At 56.0% G+C, this 22,893-nt stretch overlaps 2 protein-coding genes across 12 annotated transcripts in view; both read right to left on the bottom strand.

The window, feature by feature from the left end:
- Positions 1–1,582: 1,582 nt before the first annotated feature.
- SLC4A11 (solute carrier family 4 member 11) lies at positions 1,583–12,180 on the bottom strand. 10 transcript variants are annotated; one of them, XM_072943903.1, is made up of 21 exons: positions 10,467–10,550; positions 10,222–10,382; positions 9,891–9,932; positions 7,365–7,517; positions 7,185–7,231; positions 6,673–6,904; positions 6,511–6,595; positions 6,148–6,271; positions 5,116–5,319; positions 4,951–5,044; positions 4,713–4,838; positions 4,521–4,634; positions 4,299–4,431; positions 3,970–4,043; positions 3,282–3,546; positions 3,103–3,209; positions 2,841–3,009; positions 2,586–2,759; positions 2,196–2,391; positions 1,944–2,113; positions 1,583–1,821 (listed from the first exon to the last, which is right to left on the bottom strand). In XM_072943903.1, the coding sequence occupies exons 1-21, from the start codon at positions 10,526–10,528 to the stop codon at positions 1,758–1,760; spliced, it is 2,796 nt and encodes a 931-aa protein (XP_072800004.1). In that variant the 5' UTR covers positions 10,529–10,550; the 3' UTR covers positions 1,583–1,757. The 10 variants fall into 10 exon arrangements, with proteins under 10 accessions (XP_072800004.1, XP_072800005.1, XP_031530901.1 ...); XM_072943904.1 differs by lacking the exons at positions 10,222–10,382; positions 10,467–10,550 and adding an exon at positions 11,435–11,492 and having other exon boundaries at positions 6,511–6,592; XM_031675041.2 differs by having other exon boundaries at positions 10,222–10,560.
- Positions 12,181–19,347: 7,167 nt separating this feature from the next.
- Positions 19,348–22,893, bottom strand: part of DNAAF9 (dynein axonemal assembly factor 9) — a 107,195-nt gene continuing 103,649 nt past the window's right edge. For both annotated transcript variants that reach the window (XM_006207334.3, XM_015241818.3), the window contains exon 37: positions 19,348–22,737. In XM_006207334.3, coding sequence (XP_006207396.1) covers positions 22,625–22,737 — 113 coding nt within the window. In that variant the 3' untranslated portion in view covers positions 19,348–22,624. The remainder of the gene's footprint in view (positions 22,738–22,893) is intronic.

Below are 22,893 nucleotides of genomic sequence, written 5' to 3'. Positions count from 1 at the left end.
GCCCAGCCTCCAGGGTTTTCTCCTTGGTGGGGGTGATGTCTGGCTGGGGCTGTGGCACATGGGGTGCTGGGGGGCCTGCCTGCTCCTCGCCTGGTGATTCTGTATGTGGCCCTAGCTGCAGGGAACAACCAGGCTACTGTGGAGGGGGCCCCAAAGAAGGATCACATGCCATGGGGGTAAGTGGGTACATGGAGCTTGGGGCAGGGTACCCTGTCTCTGATCTTCAGCTGCTTCCTCAGAGTCCTGTCCTGTGTGCACAGAACATGTCCTGTCCCCCTTTTTTAAACTTTAGCTACCCATCCCACAAGCAGCACCATGAGTGTGCTTGTCCCCACCCCTACCTGCCCAGGAACAGAACTGCTTGCCTGGGGGGTGAGGTGCCTTGACTGTGCCCCCATCTCCATGCCCCCATCAGTGCATCAGGGCTCCCATAGCTCCCACTTTAACACCAGCCAGCCAGCCTTCTGATTTTTGCCAGTCTCCTAAGTGGAAGGTGCCGTCTCACTGTTGGGTTGCATTTCTCAGATGACCAGGGTGTTTGAGCATCTCTTGCTATTCCTATTAACATTTTGGGCTTCCTCTTCCCTCCCACCCCCACACCCCACTCACAGCCTTTGCCCCTTTTCTGTTGGAATCAGTGTCTTTCTTTTGGCTGTGGGAATTCTTTGTAAATTCTAGATGGTAGTCCTTTTCTAGTCTTAGAGGTAGCAGATGTCTCTCCTCTGCTCCCTTGGTCTATAGAGCATCTGTCAAGCTCAAATCCTGTCAGGTGATGTGGTAGGGTCTGTGAGCTAGGCGCTCTGTCCACCGCTGCTGCTCTCAAGCTCAGATCCGTATTCCCTGAGACCTGCTGCCACTGTCATGGACCCTGGCCAACCACCCAATGGCCACGCCAGAAACATGGCACCTTCTCCCCTCTGTCAAATCCTCCATCCCCAGTCATTGCCCTGATGCAGGAAGCAGCCCCACCCCATGTCTCATACATTACAACCTAGAATCCACATAGTAGACAAGATAGTTCAAAACTGCCGCTCTGGCCCCCACACACCTATTTTCAGTCTCCTGTCAGGCTGCTCTGCAGAGGCCTCTTGGAGTCAGGGCCCTTCACCATCAGCCCTGCGGATCTATCTATCTCCAGTCACTGGGCTATTCACTAGCCCCAAGCCCTCTTGGGGCCCTTGCACCTGCTGTTCCGAGAACACGTCCCCTGCAGGTTCCTGGCAATGTGGCAGCACAAAGTCCTCCTGGATCTTCCATGTTCCCTGTTGGGCCAGCATCTACTTGGTGGAGTTGGAAGTAAGAGCCCTCAGACGGCGCTCAGCAAACCTCAGGGCTCTCAGGTGGCCTTCAGAGGCTGGGGCAGGGCAGCAGGGATGGAGGTGGCAGGTAGAAGCATAGAAACAGGAGCTTTATTCTCTAATGCGCACACAGCAATTTCCTTACACAATCAAGGAAATGGTTTCTCTTTCAGGCATCTGACTCTTTTATCAAAAGAAAATCCGTCCTGCTTAGTCCCACCCTGGGCAGAAGCTGCCCTGAGCAGTATTCTGGACCCAAAGCAAAAGGCTAGTGGGAGGGGAGCAGACACACACCACAGAGCCTCCCTGATGCCCAGATGCCCTAGGCTGGTTGGGGCAGCTGTGATGGGGTGCAGCCCAGAGCAGCACCCCAGAAGATACCCACATTTCCCCACACATAGCCACAGAGCCAGCCTGGGAAGAGCCAGAGGGATGGACGAGTGGGGTGTGGCCAGGGCCTCAGTGCTCAGCATCCATGGCGTCCAAGTACTTGGCTTCAATGATTCGGGGCAGCAGGTTGTAGCTGGAGGGGGGGGGGCAGGGAGACGAGCATGGGGTCAGAGAGGAGCAGGCAGTGGGCACCCGCCCCAGCCCGCCCCTCTCCTGCTCAGCTGAGTCCTTCCTGCCTTCTGTCTGCCCTCGTACCGGATGGGGATCATGGCAATCATGATGAGGGGAAAGATCATCTTCATGTAGGGCAGGGGGCTCATGCCAAAGGCACAGAGCAGCAGCAGTTGCAGGACCTGCAGGCCAGTGAAGTAGTGGATCTTCCTCTGCGGCACCCTCCGGATGTAGTGGGTGGGTGGGTATGAGGTCTACAGGTGGCAGGGACCAGGTGTGGGCAGGTCAGGAGCCGCATTCCCCCTCCCACCCGTCACTCTCAGGGCAGCCGCTCACCTGGTCCTTGAGCAGCAGGGCCATGCGCGTAAATAGCTGGTTGCCGTCGATGGAGGTGACGGCGATGTAGAGGAAGAGGCCGTAGAGCACAGGCTTGGGGATCCACTGCAGTGGGAAGGGCAGCAGCAGGAGGGAGAAGCCCACCAGGATGCTGGCGCCCAGGGTGGTCAGCCGCGTCTCCTTCACGTTCACGATCCTGCAAGGGCCCAGTGCCCCGGGTCGCCTCCAGCCCTGCTCCACAGGGCCATGTGGGCTTCCCAGGCTGTGTCACTTCTGGGCCCTGGTCCCCTAAGCTATAGCCCTCCTTCAGTCCCATGTGGCTCAGGGCCAACCCCACCTCAGGGTCCGTGTGAGTTGCCTCACATCTCAAGTGGCTGCTCCCACACTCACGTATCATGAATGTGCCCGTGCTCCACACGCTCCTCCACCAAAGCCAGCGCCCGCACGTGCAGTGGGGAGTGGGGGTAGGCAGCATGGATCCAGGGCAGCCCGAACAGAGACAGCCCGCTGTTGATGATGGCGATGAGCAGGAGGTCCCAGTGGTAGGCGGTGCCCTTCACCAGCCTGCGGCAGACAGGGGCAGGTGTGGACAGAGCCCCGTCGGCCCCTGGAGGGTGGGGCACGTGCTCACCCAGCCCTGCGAACCTGTTTTCTGGGGCGTTAGCCAAGGCAGCCACCAGGTTCTGCTCGATGAAGAAGAGCATGGAGAGGAGGAAGCCAAGGCCCATGGCGCTGCTGATGGCCGTCAGGGACAGCGAGCGCATCTCTGCCATCCCAAACAGGTCCTCGCTCGGGTTGTAGCGAAACTTGCTCACTGTTGCCGGGTACAGGCCCTTGCTCAAGCCTGTGTGTCCTCCACACCTAGAGCAACCCACCCCACCCCACCCTACACCTGGCCCCAACTCACTCTTAATCTCCTTGAAGCCGTAGGAACCAATCAGGGAGAAGGTGAGAACTGAGATGGGGAGGGCACAGTCGGACAGGATCTCACGCACACGGGGGTGCAGGTAGGGGCTGGGGAGAGGTGGGTCTGTCAGTGCGGCCTGGGAGCTTGTGCTCCCTGCCCCCACTCGCAGGCATCCTCACCTCTTCTTGAACTGGTAGAGAGTGTAGCTCAGCCAGAGTGTGCCCAGCATGAGGAGGAGGCTGAGCACGGCGGTGTCTCGGGCCGGGGGCTCGGGGGCATGGTTGCCTACTGCAGTCAGCTCTGGTGGGCCAGCCAGGAGGCTGGTGTTGAGGGCAGTGTGGAGGCTGGTGTTGAGGCTGGTGCTGAGGCCCAGGAGGTTCGCTGGGGCAGCGCTATCTTTATACTCGTTCCTGAGGTGGTGGCCATAGTAGTACTTCTGGAAGACTGTGGACACAGGACAGCAGGACTCAGCCATCCAGACTCTGGGATATGGACCCAACAGCTTCCTCCAGGATGTAGGGTGAAGGGGCCCAGAGGAGGGGAGGAGCTGATGGGAAGAGCTGGCCTTCTGTCAGCCAGGACCCCTTGACCTACCTGTCAGCCTATCACCCCACACCCTGCCCTTGTCCCTGGGCTCCGTCTTTGACCGTGGATCCCATCCAGTCTAGTGCTCTGAGCCTGCCTGGGGAAGCTGTCACCTTCCAGCACACAAGGCTGCTGCTCTCTGCCAGCCCTGGCTCCTAGAGCACCCTGGGCCAGGAGAGCAACCTTGGCTTGCGTGCTTCTTGGCTGTCCTGACCACAGCCTGTAGCCCCCCATCTGAACTCAGCTCCTTCTGCAGCAGATGGCCACTGGCTTTACACTTACTTTTGACCATGCCCTTGACAGCATCCAGCACGAACGTGATGGAAATGAACAAGGCAATGATCTCCTCCGTTGACCTGCCAGCGGGAGAGAGCCCTCATCAGGTGGGGGGGTGCGGGGGAGGTTTCCCTGAACCTTGACATGGCCCCTGCCTCCTACCATGAAGAGGACCAGGGTCCTAGCTCTCCCCTTAGGGCAGTAACATGGTAGGGGCACCCCGTCTGCTCTAGGGTTACAGTGCTGCAGAGGCTGGCATGGAGGCTGCCCCAGATCCCTGGCCCTGGTCTCCCTCATGCTTGAGAGTTCCAGCGGCCCAGGAAATGTCCTGTCACCTCTTGAAGAGACTCATAACCAGGCTGAGGTTGAAGATGGCATAAAGCGTGAGGAAGAAACTGTTCCACAGGCCTGTCCATGCATAGAAGGTATTGAAGTCCAGGTTATAGTCGTCACAGATGCCGCGGATCACTGCAGGCAGCAGGACAGGAGTGAGCAGTCAGGACTGGACTGGGGCCAGGGACCTTGGGAACCACTTCCCCGTGCCACCCCCACTGCACCATGGATGTAGAGGGCCAGAGGCGCGGTTGTGAGAAGCACCACCAACGGCTGCCCGGAGAAAAGTGCATACAAGAGGCCTCCAATGCTCTGCCCAGCCATGGTCTTCTGCACATCTGAGGAAGCGGGTGGTCAGGGGGGCACTGCAGCCCCAGATCCCACCCGGCATGCCCCTCTAGCCTCCAACCCCTCACCAATGGCCCCGTTCGTGTTCTCATCGTTGAGGGACCCAAAAGCGATCGTGGGCAGGAGGCAGGCAAAGTAGAGGAACAGGGTGGTGGTGATGTATTTGCCCACAGCCTTGTTTTTCCCGATAATGCCTAAAAGTGGGAGATGGGATGGAAGGTGTGTTAGGGACACAGGACAGGCACACATGTTATCCTGAGGCCTGAGCTACGGGCGTAGCGCCGGGAGGGCCACGGGGCCATGTACCGTCAGTGAAGTCCAGCGGGTATACGGACAACCTGCGGGCGATGTCCTCACGGATGCCCTTCCCCACAGGGAGAAAGTCTGTGTGCTGCGGGGGCTGGGAAGAGGACACACAGCTGTCAGCCGGGTGACCCATGCCCGCCCGCCCAGACCACCTCTGCCCAGTACCTGTGAGGATCTGTGGGTGTAGATGGTGCTCTCTGTGCTGATGCTCGAACACTGCCTCGTTACAGTGAGCAGCTGTCTCTGATGTACCAGGGCCTCCTTGAATTCCTCCTCCGTGTGGGTCTTCAGGAGCTTCTGGCGGAAAGTGATGTCTAAGAACATGGTGGCAAATGTCCGTCCCACCTCCGTCGCAGTCTTGGTGCTTTTCTGGGAACAGGGTGGGAGAATCACACCTGCGGGTGCTATAGAGCAGAGGGCGCCCCGGGCCGGCCCTGTCCTGCCCCAGCCCTGGCCACTCGTGGACACGTGTTCCTAAGCAGGCAGCAGGTGCCCTTCCGTGAACTGGCAGCAGATTTAGTCCCCCGAAGTTCAAGCTCTAGTGGACCCTCCCATGATTTCCAGGTTAGCAAATCATCAGAACTACCATCAATCTAGTATTTTTCTTATAAACTCAGGTATTAGATTTGTCCTAAGGAATGCAAATCTCTGTAAGCGTGATAATGAAATCATGACGGTGGAGAAAAATGTTCACTTAGCTACTTTTCACCAGGGGCACTTGCACTGTCTGCCAGTTTATCTGATTTTCAGAGGGCTTCCCGGCCCATCCGGCCTTCTCCCTCTTGCCTGGCCAAGGTCTGTGAACTCAGTGTCCAGCCTCCACCACAACAACCTGTCTCACTCCCCAGCCTAGGTCCCTGGGGAGTGGCATCTGCCCCTTCGTGCTGTCCGGCCCCAGGGTGGCACAGCACACACTGTGCTTTTTTGTGAGTTTTAGAACACGCTTGTTCTCCCAACGAGGAGCCAGGCATCAGGACAGCTGGCCTGTCTCAAGGCACCAGTATCGCCATGCAGCTCTCAGGATTCTGCTCCTTCCAACCGTTCTGGCCTCCTTGTCAGCTGTTACTCCCTCTGACCCATGAGCTGCCCACGGCTTCCTCTCTTTCCAGCACATGGCAGAGATATCCCAGGAAGAGGGCAGGGTCACCTGGAACCCTCCTTCCCAGGAAAGAGAGCCACCTGAGACCCCCTCCTTACCATCTTGGGTGGTGCCAGCACAAGGATGACGAACCGCACCTCGCAAGAATTCTCCCCCCAGTTCTGCGGGCGAACCAGGCGGCTGATGCACACGTGCCGCTTCAGCAGGGCCTTGTAGGTACAGCTGGCAGGAACGGGGAGGGAACACGACTCACAGCTGCCACCCTTGGGAACTGGGGCTCCCCCTCCCCCAGGCTCCTAATTTTGAACCCAGTGACCTCTGCTAGGGAGGAAAGAAAGACCAAATCGAATGGAGTGCTCACTCTGCCCCGTAACTGAGTGCGCCTGCCTCTAGAGGGAAACAGGTTGCCTAGCTCCAAGGTGGCGTATGGGGAGGCCAATTATGGTGGCCTGGCAACTCACATAATGCAGAGCCACGACTGCTGGTACTGGACCCCTGTGACTGTGGCAGTGACCCCTTGAATGGTATCCGACAGCAGGTGAACTGCTGACAGAGTGGAGGAGACAGGAGGGTCAGGTGGCCCACCTCCCTGACCTCCCGCCCAGGCAGGGGACAGCCCTTACCTTTACCCTCCATGGGGGCCCCGGCATCAGTGAAGAGCATGGCCATGAGCACATCCAAGTTGCAGTCAGGCTCGGTATTGTGGGGGTCATGGGCCAAGCGGCACAGCATGGCCCGCAACACATCATCCAGGGAGGTGGCCGTCTCATTCAGGATGATGCTGGCCCGAGCCAGGAAGCCATCTAGGTCCCGGTGTGCACGGATCTCTTCCTCAAAGTTCTTTAATTTCAGGAACTGTGGGGACCCCACACACAGAACCACATAGGCCCATGAAAGTGACCTGCTGTCCCTGACTGGGCCCCTCCTCTGTGGTGGTCCCTGGCTGCCCGTGCCCACCGGGACAGCACACCCCTTCCAGGAAAGATGCCCAGCATGGCTGGTCCTGGCAGCTGGGCCCTGGCTAGCATGAGATCCCTGCAGGGAGCAGTGTGAGCTACCTCAGGGAAGCAGCCACTGCCACCCTCCACTAGTGGCCAGGACCAAATGTCTGCCATCCGGATGGGGGAGTGCTCACCTTGCGAGAGGTGTGGAGGAGCCCGGAGCCACGAGGCAATTCACTCTCTGCCAGAGGAAAGCGGGAGGGCTCAGGGTGCCACCCCACCCCTTCAGGTCTCTCCTGGTAGAGTAGGGCCATACCTGCCCAGTCCCCAGTCCCCTGCACGACCCCGGCCTGTCCCTGCTACAACCCCCATACCAGACTGGCTGGGCTGCACCTCGAGGTTGACGTTGACAAAAAAACGCACGCTGTCGCCAGACACAATGGAGGAGTTGACCGTGTCGAAGGCCTCATCCCCCAGGCTCGCCTCACGGGTTTCAGAGGCATCATCCGTGTCACACTTGAGGTAGCCTGGAGACCCAACCACCACCGAGAGAGACACCCCCAAGAGGGCCTGGCTGTCAGTGCTATGCATCAAAGAGAGGAACTCCAAGCCAAAGGAGCAGGGGCCTCTAGGCTGTCCCCTCAGCGCATTCTCGGTGAGTGGTGAGGGAGGCCTGCAGCGGGCCAGGAAGGAAGCCTCCAGCCCAGGGAGAACGAATATCTAGTCCTGGCCCAGCCCCGTTCAGAGTATGGCGGCCAGCTGGAGCCCCCACCCCTCCCCCCACCAGCCCCCCGGCTTGCTCCAGTCCTCAGCTGCAGGAACCAGGGCCCTGCACTGCTCTGTGCCACGCGTACCCTTTAGCTAGAGAAAAACACATTCATTCCACAAACTCTGGGCCAGGCACGTGGTCCAATGACATAGTTAAGACTGACTGACTGGCTTCTGCCTTCCCAGAATTGCCAGGTTACAGGACCTGGACTGGCTGGCCCCTTAGAAGTGACCCAAGGGAAGCCAGAGTCCCCGCAGCATCCAGACCCATCCACCCCCCACCATGCAGGCACAGGGTCTTCGAGCTCTTCCTCCCAGGGAGGGCACGCGGGGCAAAGCCTCAAGGCTGAGAGACCCAGTTCAGACATCAGATAAGGCCCAGGAAGCAGGAAAGCTAGCGAAACAGAGCCAGGGACAGACAGGGGACAAGACCCCCAGAAGGAGGCTTCATGTCAGGCCTCCACCCATGTGGTGAGGGACTCCAGAGCACAGAGCCTCCTGCCCCTTTCTCTTGGCCTGCCTCTCAGTCCCTGCAACTGCCCCAGAGCAGGGACTGCCCCTCCTATAGGAAGCCTTCCTAGTGACATGCAAACTTCCAATCTGCTCTGAATCCTGCTGGTGCTCCCCACAGCCTCTCCTGGAATGACAGTCTGAGCCAGCCCTGCTACCCCATCCTGGCCCCTTGGGCCGAACTCGACTCCCCACCTAAATCTCTCACTCCTGAGGCCAGGTGGCTGGCACCCCAGGTGCCAGCTCCTCTCCTCCAAGCTGAGGACTTCCCTCCCTGGTCTCGAAAGAACCTTCTTCCTCCTCTGCCAGTCCTCCTAGGGCCCTCCTTGTCTTACTCTTTGCCCAGCTGACACCTCTTTCTGACTGTCCTTCCTGTGGGTCTCCTGTGGTACACCACTTGTAGGTGCTCCCAGGAAAGGGACCTCTGTAGCCCAGACCCCACCAGTGCCTGACAAGCACCTGTACAGGCACAGGGAAGGGTCAGCAGCATGCCTCCACCTGCCAGGCAGTGACTCACACTGACTCACTTCCACTCCATCCCGCTGGTTTCCTCTGCACATCCCAGGCCCTGTTCCCCCAATGTCCTGTGCTCAGCCTGGGCCCTTTCTAGGTAGGAGGTGCTAGGCCTCCCCTCTCAAGGCCCTCATGGACTGGTGTCCCCTAGCTCCAGGTCTGCACTGTACCCATGGCCCAGAGAAGAACTATTAAGTCAAAAGATGTTCTTCCCCATTTGTCATAGAGCTCATGTCCATGAAAAATGCCTTCCTCCCCAATTCCAGGCCTTCTTTGCTTAGACTACTTAGTTCCCCAGCCCCAACCTGTCCCAGTCTCCCTTCTGTCCCCCGTGCCAGCACCCACTACTCCCCGGCCTGCCCCTCACACTGCCCCACTCCTCCCCTACCCTGGGCTCTACCTAGGACCTACCCAGTGGATGCTACCAGGTCCTTGCAAGGTTCCTGGGATGCGGTGCCCCACCTCCATCCTATAGGCCCCAAACATACCTAACTGGCCCACCTGCGGCCTGGCACATTCAGTCGCCATGCCCTGGGGACCCTAGATAAGAGCACATCACCACTCTGTCCAAGCATTGCCCCACTGAACACCCCTCTGATGATCAGGCCAGCTCCCAGGTCTGGGCACAGGAGAGGCAGCACAGAGCCCACCCAGAGATACATGGAGGGAGAGAGCTCGGCTGGTGCAAGCAGGAAAAGCTGAGGTACACAGAGGTTGCATTTCTTTAGAGGGACAATGGCAGCCCCTCCCTCACAGGGCTAGGCTGGAACTGAGGGATTTGGGCATATATATAACACTTAGCCTAAAAGCTGATCAGATAACCAAGACATTGTAACAGCAAACCATGGGGGATAACAGATGGTCCACATAGCCAAGGATGGGGAGCAGCCTGCCTTCCCAGGACTACAGGACCACCAGAGACCTGCCAGTATCCAGGGCAGTGTCAGCTGCCCCTCTGACCACACCACAACCTCCTGGAGGGCAGGACACAAAGGCATCCCAGCACTGGCAGAGGATCAGGAGTACCCAGGTGGATGGACCAGGTCCCCTAGAGACTTTTGATCAAGGAGCTTTCTCTATATATACATCCACACCTGAAAGATACTCACCTGCATCCTCAAGGCATCCATTCTGAGACATCACAGAATTTTCTGCAAGGCAAGCCAAAGACTGTCACTAGCTCCATGGACCAGCTCTGGACAGTCGCCTATGCCCATCTGCTGCCCCACTCACACCAACCCCGCTGAGGCCTTCTTACCCTTCCCAGAGACCCTGGGAGAAAAAAGAGCAGGGGACAGTACTAGACATGGGCCCCTGGAGGAGCCAGAGGAAGCCAAGCCTGTTATTCGTCAGCCCATCAGCTAGGGGCTACCCAAGTGGGAAAGGACCCAGGCTGGGAGATGTTCTCAGCATGTTTTCTCCAGGAGTAATTGACAGTACCCGGTGAAAAAACGAAGGATTCGCTGGTTGTATTAGTCTCGAGGGTGATCCGTCTGGCTGCCCTCCCTGTAGCCTGCCTCCCTCTCTCAACTCCTCGCTGCCGAGCCCAGTAACTGGGCTGTCCTTCCAGCACATCTCGGCTCTCATTCTCAAGTTGGTCCCTGGCATCATCAACACCCATCATATGTGCAGTCACCCCCAACCTCATGTGCTCAGAATCACGCCAGGGCTGATCCCGCAATGACCTTCCTCCCTCAGCGCCACCCATTTTCCTGGCCTCCTGGGAGGCGGAGCCGTTGGTCTTCATGGTAGATGGGGCGGTGGGGGCTGTGCGTACTCCTTGCGCGGGACCCTGGATGGTTCGCGCTGTGCGAGTAAGGAAGCGACAGGAGGAGCCGCGTGCACGAGGAAGGCGTCTCTAGACTCGGAGACCCTGGGGGTGGGGGGCAGGATGCGGACCGACTCGCGAGGAGAGCAGGAGCCCAGGCTGCCTCCGGAAGGGAGGGACGAGGGCAGTAAAGCTAGCACGGGAGGGTTCAGGGATGGACAGAGGACGAGGGTGACGAGGGTACAGAAGGGTGGGGTTGGTGCACACCCTACTCCCATGCCAGGCGCTTCAAGTGCACGTGCAAACTCCGGTTTGGCCCTCAGGTGTCAGAGCGGCCAGGGAGAGACTACTGCGGCCGCGCAGGGGACAGTCAGGGGCCTCGGGGACCCCAAGAGTGTGCAGGCTCCCGCGCAGAGCCGAGGGTGGGAAGGTGTCCGGCAGAACGTAAAATGAGGCTTTCCCAGGAGCGGCGTTCCCAGATGCTAAGAGCCCGACGCTCGAGGTGTTTGGGACCCCTCAAACTCCGCCTAGCCATTTGCAAGCCGCTCACCCCTCCACCGGCTACCTTGTAGGTTCAAAACCTGTTAAGTGATTTTAAACGGCTATTGCAGAGTGTTAAGTCAAGCACGCAGTGCCCACAAAGCCGTCCTGGGCCTCCCTCCACCACCTGCATACCCACCGGACGCCCACTCCCTCGCGGCCTAACTCACCCCGGGCGCCCCGCCAGGGCGGGGAAGCCCCCACGACCCTCTTGCCCGCCACGCCCGGAGCCCGTGCAGCATGCCGGCGGCGTCCGCGTTCCGCCGGCGCCTCGACGGCTCAGCGTCACTGCCTAGCACGCCTCTGCGACGGAGACCGGACGGCCTTCCCGCCGCAGGCACCCACCGCATGGCTGGAGGTGGACCAAGCGTCTTGCGGCCGCGGCCATGGCCCCGGCGATCAGCCGTCAGGCGGCCGCACCCCCGAGGGCACGCCCGGACTCTTCACCCGGTGCCGCGGGACCCCAACTTCAGCGTCTCACGCGGGCCGGCGGCGACACACCCCTGCGCCGCGCCTGGGTCCTAATGCCGCTCCGACGCCCCACCCCGGCCCGGCCGGCGTCCCGCCTGCAAGCCCCACGCCCTCAACCCGCGCTCCTTTTCACCTCGGACGGGGTGCTCCCTGGAGCCCGTGGCAACTTAGCCAGGACGCGTAGATCGGGCTCTTTAGGACCCGCGCGCCCGCCCAGGCGTCGCCGGGTTAGAGGGTGAGCGGGACTGCGAAGCTTCTGAGACGAAACGCGGTGGGCTCAGAGACCCCCGGAGCTGAGCACTCTGGCGGGCCAGGGGAGGGCCTCCCGGGCGTTGTCTTTAAGCTCGCGGCCGGCCCCCGCCCCCTCTTCTCGGCAGGGGGCCCCCGCAGGGCCCAGCCCTCCGGGGCCCCGCCCCCTCCATTCATCCTGGCTACTCGGGCGGTAAATCCTCCTACTCCTCCTCCAGGAAGCGCGCCCCGACTAACTACACGGGCCCGCGCGCGTTTCCCGGGCTACGCCCTGGCCCGCGGCGCCCGCGGACCTCCCGGCTCGGCGGCGTCGGGTTTGCGCGCTGCGCGCCTCGCGGTTTCTCTCCTGGCCTCGTTGCGCCCTCGGCCTTCTCATGGGTCAAGGTCTTGGCTCGCGGCTTCTTCCCAAGATGGCCTCACCGCCGGGTTTTCCTTCCAGGACAAGAGGGAGCCCGGCCAGGGGAGGCGCCTTCTCCAGCGCCTCGTCTTCTACAAGTAGGCGGGGAGTTGGGGGTGTGGGGGTGCACGCGCGTGTTCCTGTAGGGAGGCAGTGGTGTGCGCGGCCAGGCAAATCCAGCCCATGCGATGAACCTCTAGTCTCACCCTCGGTGGCTTCTAAACAAATGATTCCACAGCCCTCGGGCCCCGGATTGACCCAGGAACTCTCCCCACCACAGTGTTAACCCTCCATCCCCTCCACACTCTAGTCACCAGCCCGAGGATTTCCCCATCTCACGTCCTGCTGGGATGGAGTTCTCCTCCACTGCCCCTCAGGCATGAAAGAGGGTGGGCGAAGCAAGCAGAAGTTGAGCCCACTTCTAGGGAGCAGTTGCCCCGTGGCCCCCAAGGGTTCCTGGTGCGTTGGGGGAGCCCCATGCCTAGATCGGGTGAGTGAGGCTGACCCTGTTTCCTCTGCCAGCAAGGTAAGAGCACATGAGGAGTGAAGCAATGAGGTGCCTCTCTTAGTAGATGAAGGACCTGGGGGTCGGGACAGCCCTGAACACCCTGCTCCCTACTACTGCGGGAGACCTTGCAGAAGAGACCTATGGGACTCTGACCGCGACTGACTCAGGGCTGGTGCATGCGTCTCTGGTTGGGGTGAGCCTGGCCTGGCAGGAGACACAGGATCACCGTGGGTACCTCCTTCACTCTCCACCTTGGGACCTTCTCCAGATGCCGTTTAGCTACACACCCAACCCATGGCACAGACTTCTGCAGTCATCAGAGTGGAGGATGGAGATTTGAGGGGAAACTGAAGACAGGTGGGCCGATTGCGAGGGAGCAAAGCTGGATGTGGGAGGTGCAAGGGTTGGATCCCTGAAAAGCTTCCCATTTTGCCCCTGCCCATCTGATCTCAGAATGCCATGTCACTAGAGGTCCCAAACATCTGGACCTTCCAACCCAGCTGTTCCAGGAAGCCATCCTGGAATGGAGGGGCAGCCTCTCATCCCCTTACTGCAGCCTACTCTCTTTCCTGAGACCCTCACCACTGAGCTCACTGAGGAAACAGGAGCCTACAGCTGAGATCTCTCCCTGTGGTCTATGGACCTGACTCTCACAGGAACTGACACTGACCCTTTCTGACCCCTTCCCCATTGTAGCCTCCTGTGTTCTGCCCCTTCGGCTTCTGTTTCCCTGGTTGTTCTGGAGAAAGCCCCGGACCCTCGCACTCCTGCTGCCCGGTGAGAAGCTGTTTCCTTTAGTTCTCACACCACCAGCTGCCCTCTGTGGGTCAGAGGCTGAGGGCAAATACAGGTGCCCCAGGTCTTTTCCCCTTCCACTCCCATGCCCCACTGGGTCTTTACACACACAGGGGATTTAGGGACTTGAGCATCAGCACATGCGTTCCCTCCCTTGGGGTCTCAGGCTTTACTCAGACACAACCTTGAACTCTGGATTCCACAGGGCACTTAATGACTTTTTGAACTACTTTCAGCTGAGTTTTCCCCTTTTGCCACTATGCCTGTAGATTTTAGAATCCAGAGAGGTAAATCTAGTATCTCATTAAAAAACAAAAAACACAACACTCCTTTAATCTCCCTCTTCCAGCAGTTTCTCAGCTGCTTTAGAGCAAATGTCTCCAAAGAGTCGTCTCTAATCCTCTGTCCCCATGCCCTCTTCCTACCTCTCTTAGACCCATTTATACACATCTTGTCTGCGCCATTCCCCTGAAACTCATTAAGGTCCTCCTGCTTCAGCTTTCTTTCCGGCCCCCTCCCCCACTCCCTAGGAGCACCCAACACCTGATTCAGTGCCTCCTTTTTCTGGCACCATTTCCTTCTTTCCCTCTCACCTCCTCCCATCCAGCTTTCAGTGCTGGGCTGCCCCAGCTTTCCCTGGATCTGGGGCTCTCCACCAGCCACTGCTGACCACCAGGTGTCAGGACACCTGTCACCAAGCCAATGACTTCAACACGCCACAGCCTCCTTACCCCCACCCCCCAACCTGGACGGCTAATAGGGAATTCAAGTGAGATGCAGGTAAGAGAGGGCTCCTGAGTCCACCATTCACCACCATGCACCTGGCTGCTTCAGACCTGGGAGTCACCCCAACTCACCCACATCTGATCCATGAGCAAGTACTGTTGGCTTTACCTTCACAAGAGCACAGTTCTGCCCACTTGCACCTGCAGTCTGGTGCATCATCTGACCTTCCAGCTTGCCCCCACCCACATCCACTCTCCACCGCCCATGGCTTCTCTAAGGTCTAAATAAATAAATAAAAGCAAACTCCCTGCTGTGGCCTAGGAGAGAAGGGGTGTGAGGTAAAGGGTGCTCTACAAGCCAGTGCCTGCCTTTTCCCCATTTTATCCCAGACCTCCTGCTCCCAGGGGAGCACTGTTGCAGCCACAGTGGCTGCCAGCTGTTCCCCCAACACAACCGGCCCTCCCCTGCCTCCAGGCCTCAATATTCTGGGTGGATGGAAGGTGTGTCCACAGCTTTTACTGTGGCTCAGGTCATCCTTCAGGTCTCAGAGAGGCCTTCCCCCGTTACACCATCTGAAGTGGGTTCCTGTTTCCTTCCGTCACAGAGCCTCGTGGCCCCTAACTGCAGCACGGCTTTCTTCATCCTTCATACTCTACTGCTTGGGCCCTGTCTCCCTGGCTAAACTGGGATCTCCCTGAGAGCAGGGCTGTGTTTTTCACCAGTGCAGCACCGGTATACTAGGTGCCCAGTAAATCCGTGACATTTTGAATGCATGACCGACACCTCCATGTACAGTTCCTGGAGGCTTTCAAGCCGTCAGGCCCTCCAGGTGACCTCTTCATCCTCCAGCCTCCACTCCCGCTTAGGTTTTCCAACCAGATTCCTGATTCCCTCTGCCTCCTTCCTCTCACCTGGACTCCTCAGATGTCACCAAGTCCTTGTATTTCTTTTCTTTTTTAAATTAAAGTATAGTTGATTTACAATGTTGTGTTAATTTCTGGTGAGTGTACAGCATAGTGATTCAGTTATACATATAAATGTATATATATATTCCTTTTCATCGAGTCCTTGTATTTCTACTTCCAGTCTGCCTGATCTCACTGCCCTCGCCATCCTTGGACACTTGGCATGCGTGGTTTCCCTCACCTTGCAGCCTTTAACTTTTCCTGGAGTCCCCTGGGTTTTACAAGCCTCTTGGGGCTCCTTGCTGCCCAGGGCGGGCAGCCTTGAGCAGCATTCCCAGCCCCTCACAGCCCTTCTCCAGCTGTGGTTGTACTGCGGCCTCACTCTTCCTGGGAGGAAAGATGCCGTTCCTGCACTAGCCCTCCGGTGATGCTGGAGGGGACTGAGGGACGAACAGGGCCTCCACTGGCCTTCCCTCTCTCCTGGAGGAAACCTCCAGTCCCCATGGGTTGGTGGGAGGAAGACCCCTTGGTGCTCAACTAACATAGCATGAAGCCTTCTCCCAGTTACTATCTACCCCTTCTGAGGAAGCTCCAGGCTCCTGTAAGGGCAGCCAGGAGGGCAAGGAGCCCTGTGGAGGGCCAGCAAGGACCTGCTCCCCTCAGGATGACATCCTTCTGTGGGCAACCCCACCCATACTCACAGTCAGAATCTATTGCTCGACAGGTCTACCGGCTCTGCTCAATGATTTTATCTGACCAACAGGCTCTTGAGCAGAAAGGTTCCAGAGCTGCCCCATTGCCCTCAGGTCAGGCCCCTCTACCTTCTGAACTCGGTTCCAGTTCCACAGCCCAGCTTCTCCATCAGGAAACCCCTGGTGGACAGACACCACTAAATGCTGACCTGCTTTTGCTCATCCTGCTCCGAGGCATCCCTACGAGGGGCCAAGAATCTGCATTCCCAGCAGAGCTGGCCCCAGACTTCCCTGCTTCATCTACTGCCCTCATGCCCCACTTCACTGGAATCTTCAGCAGCCACTTCCAGCTGGTGAGTTCAGTGGCCTGTCACCCTCCTGGCCATCCCCTCCCTCCTCGGACTTGATGCGTACCCCGCTTCCTCCTCCTCTATGGCTCACATTTTCACTAGTCCCCTGTGCCATGGCGATCGCTACCCAAGGTTCTGCCTTGAGCTTACCCTTTGTGGCTGACACTGCCTGCGGCCCCACTTCAGGTTGTTTTCAAATGACCGCCAGCTTCTCTGCTCCAACAGCTCCTCAAAGGGAATGGGATGAACTGAGAGGAAAAGTTAGTGGGAAGGCACAGGACAACACCCTTGGGCAAGACCTCCAGAGTGTTTGGGTCTTGGATCATTTTTATCTGTAAAACAAAGGTTGAATTTGAGTCTTTTTTTAGAAAATTCCATGAATTTTTGGTTATCAAACCATCTTTTCTCTTCCTGTTGTCCTTATTTTGCTATTATTTGTACATTCATCCAGGCATGACATTTCAGAGTAAAGATGTAAGGTTTCTTAAAAATTAGAAGCCATGAAGGAAAAAAAAATTAAACATCTTTACTGGTATGGGAAAAACAGAAAATGGAAATATATTCACACTTTATTTGGTTAGCTTTTAAAAAATAGATTTATAATCATTTATTAGTTTGACATAAAATTTGTTGACCCTGATGAAATTTCATTAACCAAATTATTTTGGTCAATTTAGCAATGCAGAGGCCTGGGGAAAACAGGAATAATTTGTGGATAAACAAATTTACTTTTCTTCAGATTTTTGGAGAATGAAACAAAAAACTTTTGGACTTGTTTCAAAACCTTGGGTTTTTTTCCACTTTGGCTTTTTCCACTTCTACCTTGAAGTTATCCGCTTCGCTCTTGACTGATTAGTCATTTTGTCTTGTCAATTGTTCCTTCAGAATCACTCTACTTGATCCACTTCTCACCCCCACCGATGTGAAGCGACACTATAGTCTACATGATCTTTTTTTTAGGGGGAAAAAAAAGATCAGACGGGCTCCCATGGAACACTGGCGTCCCTGGCTGTACCTAGGCACTGTGGAGTCTTTCCTCCTCCCCAGGGGGACAATTACCTTAGTGGCTAGAACATTTTCATTTAAAAATTTTCTTCTTTTGGTTAGAAGTCACTATTACTATCACCACCGCCACAACAGAACAACGGTGTTTGCTATCACTTGTACTAGAAAAGACTAGCAGAAAGCAAAGTTTTTAAATCAAGTAGGTATCTGATTTTAGTACAAAAGCTCAGAAATGGCCTGCAGGGGGGTGTGCAATGCTTGTCCAGGGGAGCAAGCCTTTCTTTGGGGGACCCAGTTCCCAAATGAAGTTGAGGGGCCCTCGTAAGTGTTCAGTGACACTCAGCCTGGCCAATCGGAATACTCCTGACCACTGTGCCTGATTCAGGGATGGGAATGTGACCCCAGACTTGGGGCCTGCCTCTGGAGAGGGAGGTTGGGTCTTGCCTTTAGGGTATTGGGGCTGCTGGTGGCTTACTGCCAGGAGACATTGAAGCCACTAAGGATGGAGAGAGGGCTCTAATGACATCTGAGCACCTGGGTCCAGCTGAACTTGAAGCTGGTGCCACCCTGGACTCCTCTTACAGCAACCAAGCCATTCCCTTTCCATCATGAGGTGGAAGTGGGGCTATGGTCATGTTTTCTTTGCACACGACTGTTTCCTCAATTGTATGATATAAATGAATACATCAGCATTTCTGTGCTCCTCAGAGAAACTTGTGATTTTCAGCAGCTCCACCTTCTGCTCCAAATCACTTTGCACATGTCTGTCCCTCCAGGATTCCCTGATTCTGGGCTCTGGCTCTGTCAAGCATGCCCTCAGGTTTCAGTTCAGCAGTCTCCCTTCCTTACTGTGGGCCCTAGTTGGGGATAGGACCCCTTTCTGATCCCCAGACTTCTTGGCCTCTAAGTCCTCCTGACCCTCAAAGAACATCCAGCCGGGGAACTTTTCTTCAGTTACGGTCTCTCCCACCTCAACAATTCTTTGGGGGTAATCCCCAGACCCTGGAGGTTTCTGGTAAGTGCAAGCACAAGAACTCCATCAAGGTTCAAGCCCTGTGAGGGGGCGGAGAAGGGCGGTTGGGGAAAGAGGTGGTAAGGAGAATGATTCAGTGCTGCTGCCAAACCCCCTTCTCCAGTTCTCTCAGCCATCGCATGCAGTTTTGCATTTGGTTTGTACATGACTGATTCATTACACAGAGCCTCCAAACCCAAGACCATCTTCCCAAACATCTGAGGGAGGCTGCCTGTGGAGGCTGCACCCTCCTCCTTTGGCGAGCTCCGAAATCTTCCCGGTGGGGCACTTCCCTCATCTGGAGGCCGCTGTATTGAAGGTAGACAGGAGGCGGGGTCTCTGTAGATGCACTACCACTCTGCGGTGCCCTCCTAGTCAGCCCTTCCCAGAAATAGCAGAAGCCCCTCGTCCCAGCAAGGCTAGGGGATTTGAGTGGCCAGTGGGAGGAGCGAGGCCTGTGGCCCTGCCCCACCTGTGGCGGGACGCTTGCCAGCCAGCCCCAGGCTGGTCCAGCATGGGGTCCACTAGAGCTCTGGGGGCTCCAGCCAACCTCTCCCTTAGACCCTGCGGTTCCAAGGCCGCTCGACCTGGGGAGCGCCGGGAGGGGTGCTGGGATCTAACTGGGCGAGGGCAGTGACTCTGCCACCCAGTGTCCTGCTCATCCTGTTTGCAAAGTGAGACCGAGTGGCCACTTTGTGGCGCTTTGGCTGGGATTAAACTGAGTTACCAGCCTGTGAAGCAACGGTTCCTGCGGCAGCCTGGCCCAGGCGGGTGCCCCACTGTCCAAGACGGGGGTACAGGCAATGGCGGATGCAGGGACCCATGAGGGTGAGGATGGGAGAGCTTTTCTCTGGGGCCCTGGGAGACTCTGGTGCCCACGGCCGGCTTCACTGAGCCCCTAGTTGGGATCTGGGACTCCCTGAGGGTGCCCACACCAAGCCACAGTGGTCTCATATGAATCGTATTCTGTACGGGCTGCTCCGGGGTCTGGGGAGGGGAGTAGAACCCCTCCTGCGGCAGCCCCAGCAAAGAGGCGTCCAAGGGAAAGCTGAAGGGAGGTCCCTCGTCCCAGGGGCAGGCACCTCCTCGACCCCCACGGACACTTTGGGACCATGTCTACAGCAACAGGCAACTACAGGAGACCTAGCTCGTTCAGTGATAGTTTATTGGTCCTTTGCGTTACATCTCAGTTAACAAGGTAAATTCACATACACAACTGCAGGTAAAAACATGTAAAATAATATAAAAATAAATTGAAGGCTACTTTTATAATACTTACTGAATTAAGTAGTGTAATAAATACTATAATAAGCAAAAAGCTTCAATCACACGATTGTTTCACTGAAGTTACAGTAGTGTTTGTAAATACGAGTTTTAAATTTAAGTTACAAATATGAAAGCACTGAAAAACTAGTATAAAAGTGAATTTTGGCACGTAAGTGAGCTCTTCTGTCATTAGTGTTTGACAACCTGGAAATGAGGAAGCCATTTCTCACCTACTTTTTTGAGGTACAACTATCCATCTAGGTCAGCAACGTGGCTGCAATACTTAATAGTTTACAATCTTTGAGTTAACTTTTCCCTTTTGAGGAGCCCAAAGAGCAAACCCAGAGCTTATTACTGTGCAAAAATTCTCTGAAATCCTAACAGAATTTAGGAGGGAACTTCTTGTGACCCACAGGACCTAGTGGCCAGAGTCCCCAGGACTCTGTGGGGCCGACTCCACTCCTTGCCAGCAGCCCCCTCCTAGGGTGATCCCTTTTCTCCAATTTCTGCCTCCTCCTTCCAATCAAGAAACGAAAAATCCCACATCAAAACATAAAATAACCCATAACTTCAGCGACTTCAACATTATCACACTCACTCTGGGTGATATAAAACTGAAGCTGCTAAAAGGAAAAGTTGGCAAAAAGCATGTATGCCCCTGGAGGACTTCTGCCTGTCCCTAGGAACCAGGTGTCTTTGCTGGATCCCTGATATCCACTTCTAAGGTCAAAATCTAAAACACAGTGTCATGGCCCTTCCTCTAGAGACAGCCCAAGACTTACCCTTCCATCTGGAGCACCCAGAGAAATCAAGTGGATATTAAACTTCACAGTCAGAACCCAGAGGCCCCGAAGGTTCCAGAAGAGGCAGTGCGGAGAGGAGGCATCCTCCCGGCCTCAGTCCTCAAAGAGCTCACACAGTGCACTACTAGTGTGCCTCTTCACCAGGAGCACAGCAAGTGTGCCCCAAGGAATGCCCTTTCGCCAGTGTGCCCTTCACACTCCCGAGCAGGCTGAGGAGTGTCTATGCAGGCCCCAGCCAGTTTTGCCTTTTTGGCTTTGAGACTTAACGTTTTGACTTTTTTCAATCACAGTTTCATATTCAAGTTGAGGTAATCACAGTTTCCCCTCTAACAGGAGAGGAATTGGGACAGTGGGGCAAGTTGGTGAGAGAGCATTTCTATGGATAATGGTCAGAAACCAAGACCACCACGAGGTATAGCCCCACGCAGTGTTTAAGACCCGCTTTTATGGGCGGGCTCCGACCCCTCTTTAAAAACTCTTTGTGCAGCAGCCAGGAAATGGCTCGAGCTCCTAGAAAGAGAGCTTTCATTTAAAAGTTCACAGCAGCCCACCTGGAGGAGATGGCCTGTGGTTCCCCCCACCCTACCCACCCACCCCACCTCTCCCTTTTCTAAGGCTGCTCAAGTTTGAGTTTTTAAAAAGAGCTCGGTAGAGCTAAAAGAAGCTACAGTAACTCATTGCTTATCTCATCAATTGCACTTAAGATCTATGTTATTGACTCTGAAGCAGAGGCGGGCCCATCGTGGACCCCAGCCTCTGGCCAGCCAGAAGTGAGCGGCTCCCAGACTTGGGCTCCACACCTGGGCCCTTGTCACCAGCTTTGGGAGCTGGGACTGGAGCACATGGGCTTTTTCAGAAGCCTTTCCTCATGCAAGATTTCTTATTCAATGGTGTTTGGAGTTTTGTTCACTACACTTCAAATGCAATTTTTCCCTAATACAAGTACATTTTACTGACAAGCCCTTAATAACTGCTTTACTACTTGCATTCAGGCGTCTGTGACAGACCACATGTGCTCCATCCTTTTTCTGTCTCTCCTCTGTGCCAGGGGCCTTTCTTAAAAACCCCTCTACAATACTAGAAACTTTGCTGGTTTTGCCTATGTGCTTCTTCCTAAGGCATGCAAAAAAAAAAAAAAAAGTGAAATTCAGAAAGCATTTACAATCTAGGCAGCTGAGGCGCTGAAGTCCTAACAGACACCACCCAAGTATCAGTGCCTGTGACCTCCCCCTCCCCCACACTAATTCTGAAGGTCAGACATGGGATGTGCTTGTAATTCCTCTCTGATTTTTAGTCCAGCTGGAAACAAAGACTATTAGAGGGAATTCTAACTTGAATACTGGAATTCTTTGACAGTCTTGGTCCTCAGGAGACAAACAAGTCCAGGGCTAGTCACAATGCTTAGGGACATGAGTTTCCTGAAGTTTGTGGCTGAAAACCAGGCTTTCCCTGGTAAGACTAGGGGAGGGATCGGTGCAGACTGAACTCCCTTCAAGGATGCCCCCTATAAGCGATCAGAACCCTGGGCCTAAGACTAAGCAGTTGCAAGACACTGCCCTCAACAGTGAGGCAAAGCATCGCCTGGGATACCTGAGCAGCAGTTTTGTTCTTGATTTAGGCGATGAGTGATGCCATCAGGGGAGCTCAAAACCAAACCCAAGAGGAACTGCTTATGTCAATTCAAAAGTCACACACTTTTGAAAAGCAACATGTCTCTCCCTTCAGTTTAGTCTATAAGGGAAATTCACTTCTTTTATAACAAGCTATTCAAGATCTCAGCCCAGGTTTCTGGCTCTGTGGGTTGGGACTGGCCAGGGCTTGTACTGTTCCCCCTAGGACTGGGCCCTGGGCCAGCAAGGCCGGAGCCTTCAATGGAAGGGGCCTAAGTAGGGAGGCAGGCGCTCCACTGGGGTGGAGGGCTCTCCTGGGGCAGTGTCTGAGGCCTGAGGACTGTGGTGGCCTGGCCCCCCAGGCATGGCCACAGTTTGGGCAGCCAGGATTCTTTCTGTGTCCCAGCAGCTCCTCTGTGTGATCCAAATGCTTCTCCCCACCCTCACACAGTGCTGCAACAGCCCAAAGGAAACACTGTTATCAGAGACCTAGCGGTCTAGCTGCACACAAAGCGCAGTCCCGGTACGCTCCTCCTCCATGAGGACCCCCTCCCCTGTCACATCAGTGGTGCAGGTGATGCTCTTCAGCGCTGAACAGAGAATAAAGACAACATGCACTCAAGCCAGCACACAAAGGCCAAGGAGAACAAAGACAGCCTCTCCAGGGAGGGGTGTCTGGGAAAGCTGAGGTTAAGACATCCCACTTCTAAACGTCCATCTCAGGGTAGACACTCTGCAGCCTTCCTCTAGGGCTTCTGCTCAAAGAGGTCATGATACTCCTGCTGCTCCAGCTCGCGGTTATATTTCTCAATTTCCCGGTTGGCTTCTTCCACATAGTCATTCATGAACTGGTCCATGACTAGCATCTCATTAAGGAAGAAAGCCCTGAGCCTGGGGGCCAAAAGAGCTGCCCAGTCCTACAGGAATCTGTGGGCAGCTAAGGTAGGGGACACCAAGGTAATGAGTGCCCAGCCTGTGTAGAGTACCTGACAGGCTCTTTTTATATACTGGCAGC

This window comes from Vicugna pacos, chromosome 19, assembly GCF_048564905.1.
Source record: "Vicugna pacos chromosome 19, VicPac4, whole genome shotgun sequence".
NCBI lineage: Eukaryota > Metazoa > Chordata > Mammalia > Artiodactyla > Camelidae > Vicugna > Vicugna pacos.
This window is presented reverse-complemented; position numbering and strand designations above follow the sequence as displayed.

Excerpts from the sequence above, each read along its gene's own strand:
- SLC4A11 (XM_031675041.2), bottom strand. The coding sequence starts at position 10,528 with ATGAAGACCAACGGCTCCGCCTCCCAGGAGGCCAGGAAAATGGGTGGC. Across the intron at positions 4,635-4,712 it reads GAACACGAACGGGGCCATTG|ATGTGCAGAAGACCATGGCT; the intron begins GTGAGGGGTTGG and ends CCGCTTCCTCAG. Across the intron at positions 2,760-2,840 it reads GCTAACGCCCCAGAAAACAG|GCTGGTGAAGGGCACCGCCT; the intron begins GTTCGCAGGGCT and ends TGTCTGCCGCAG.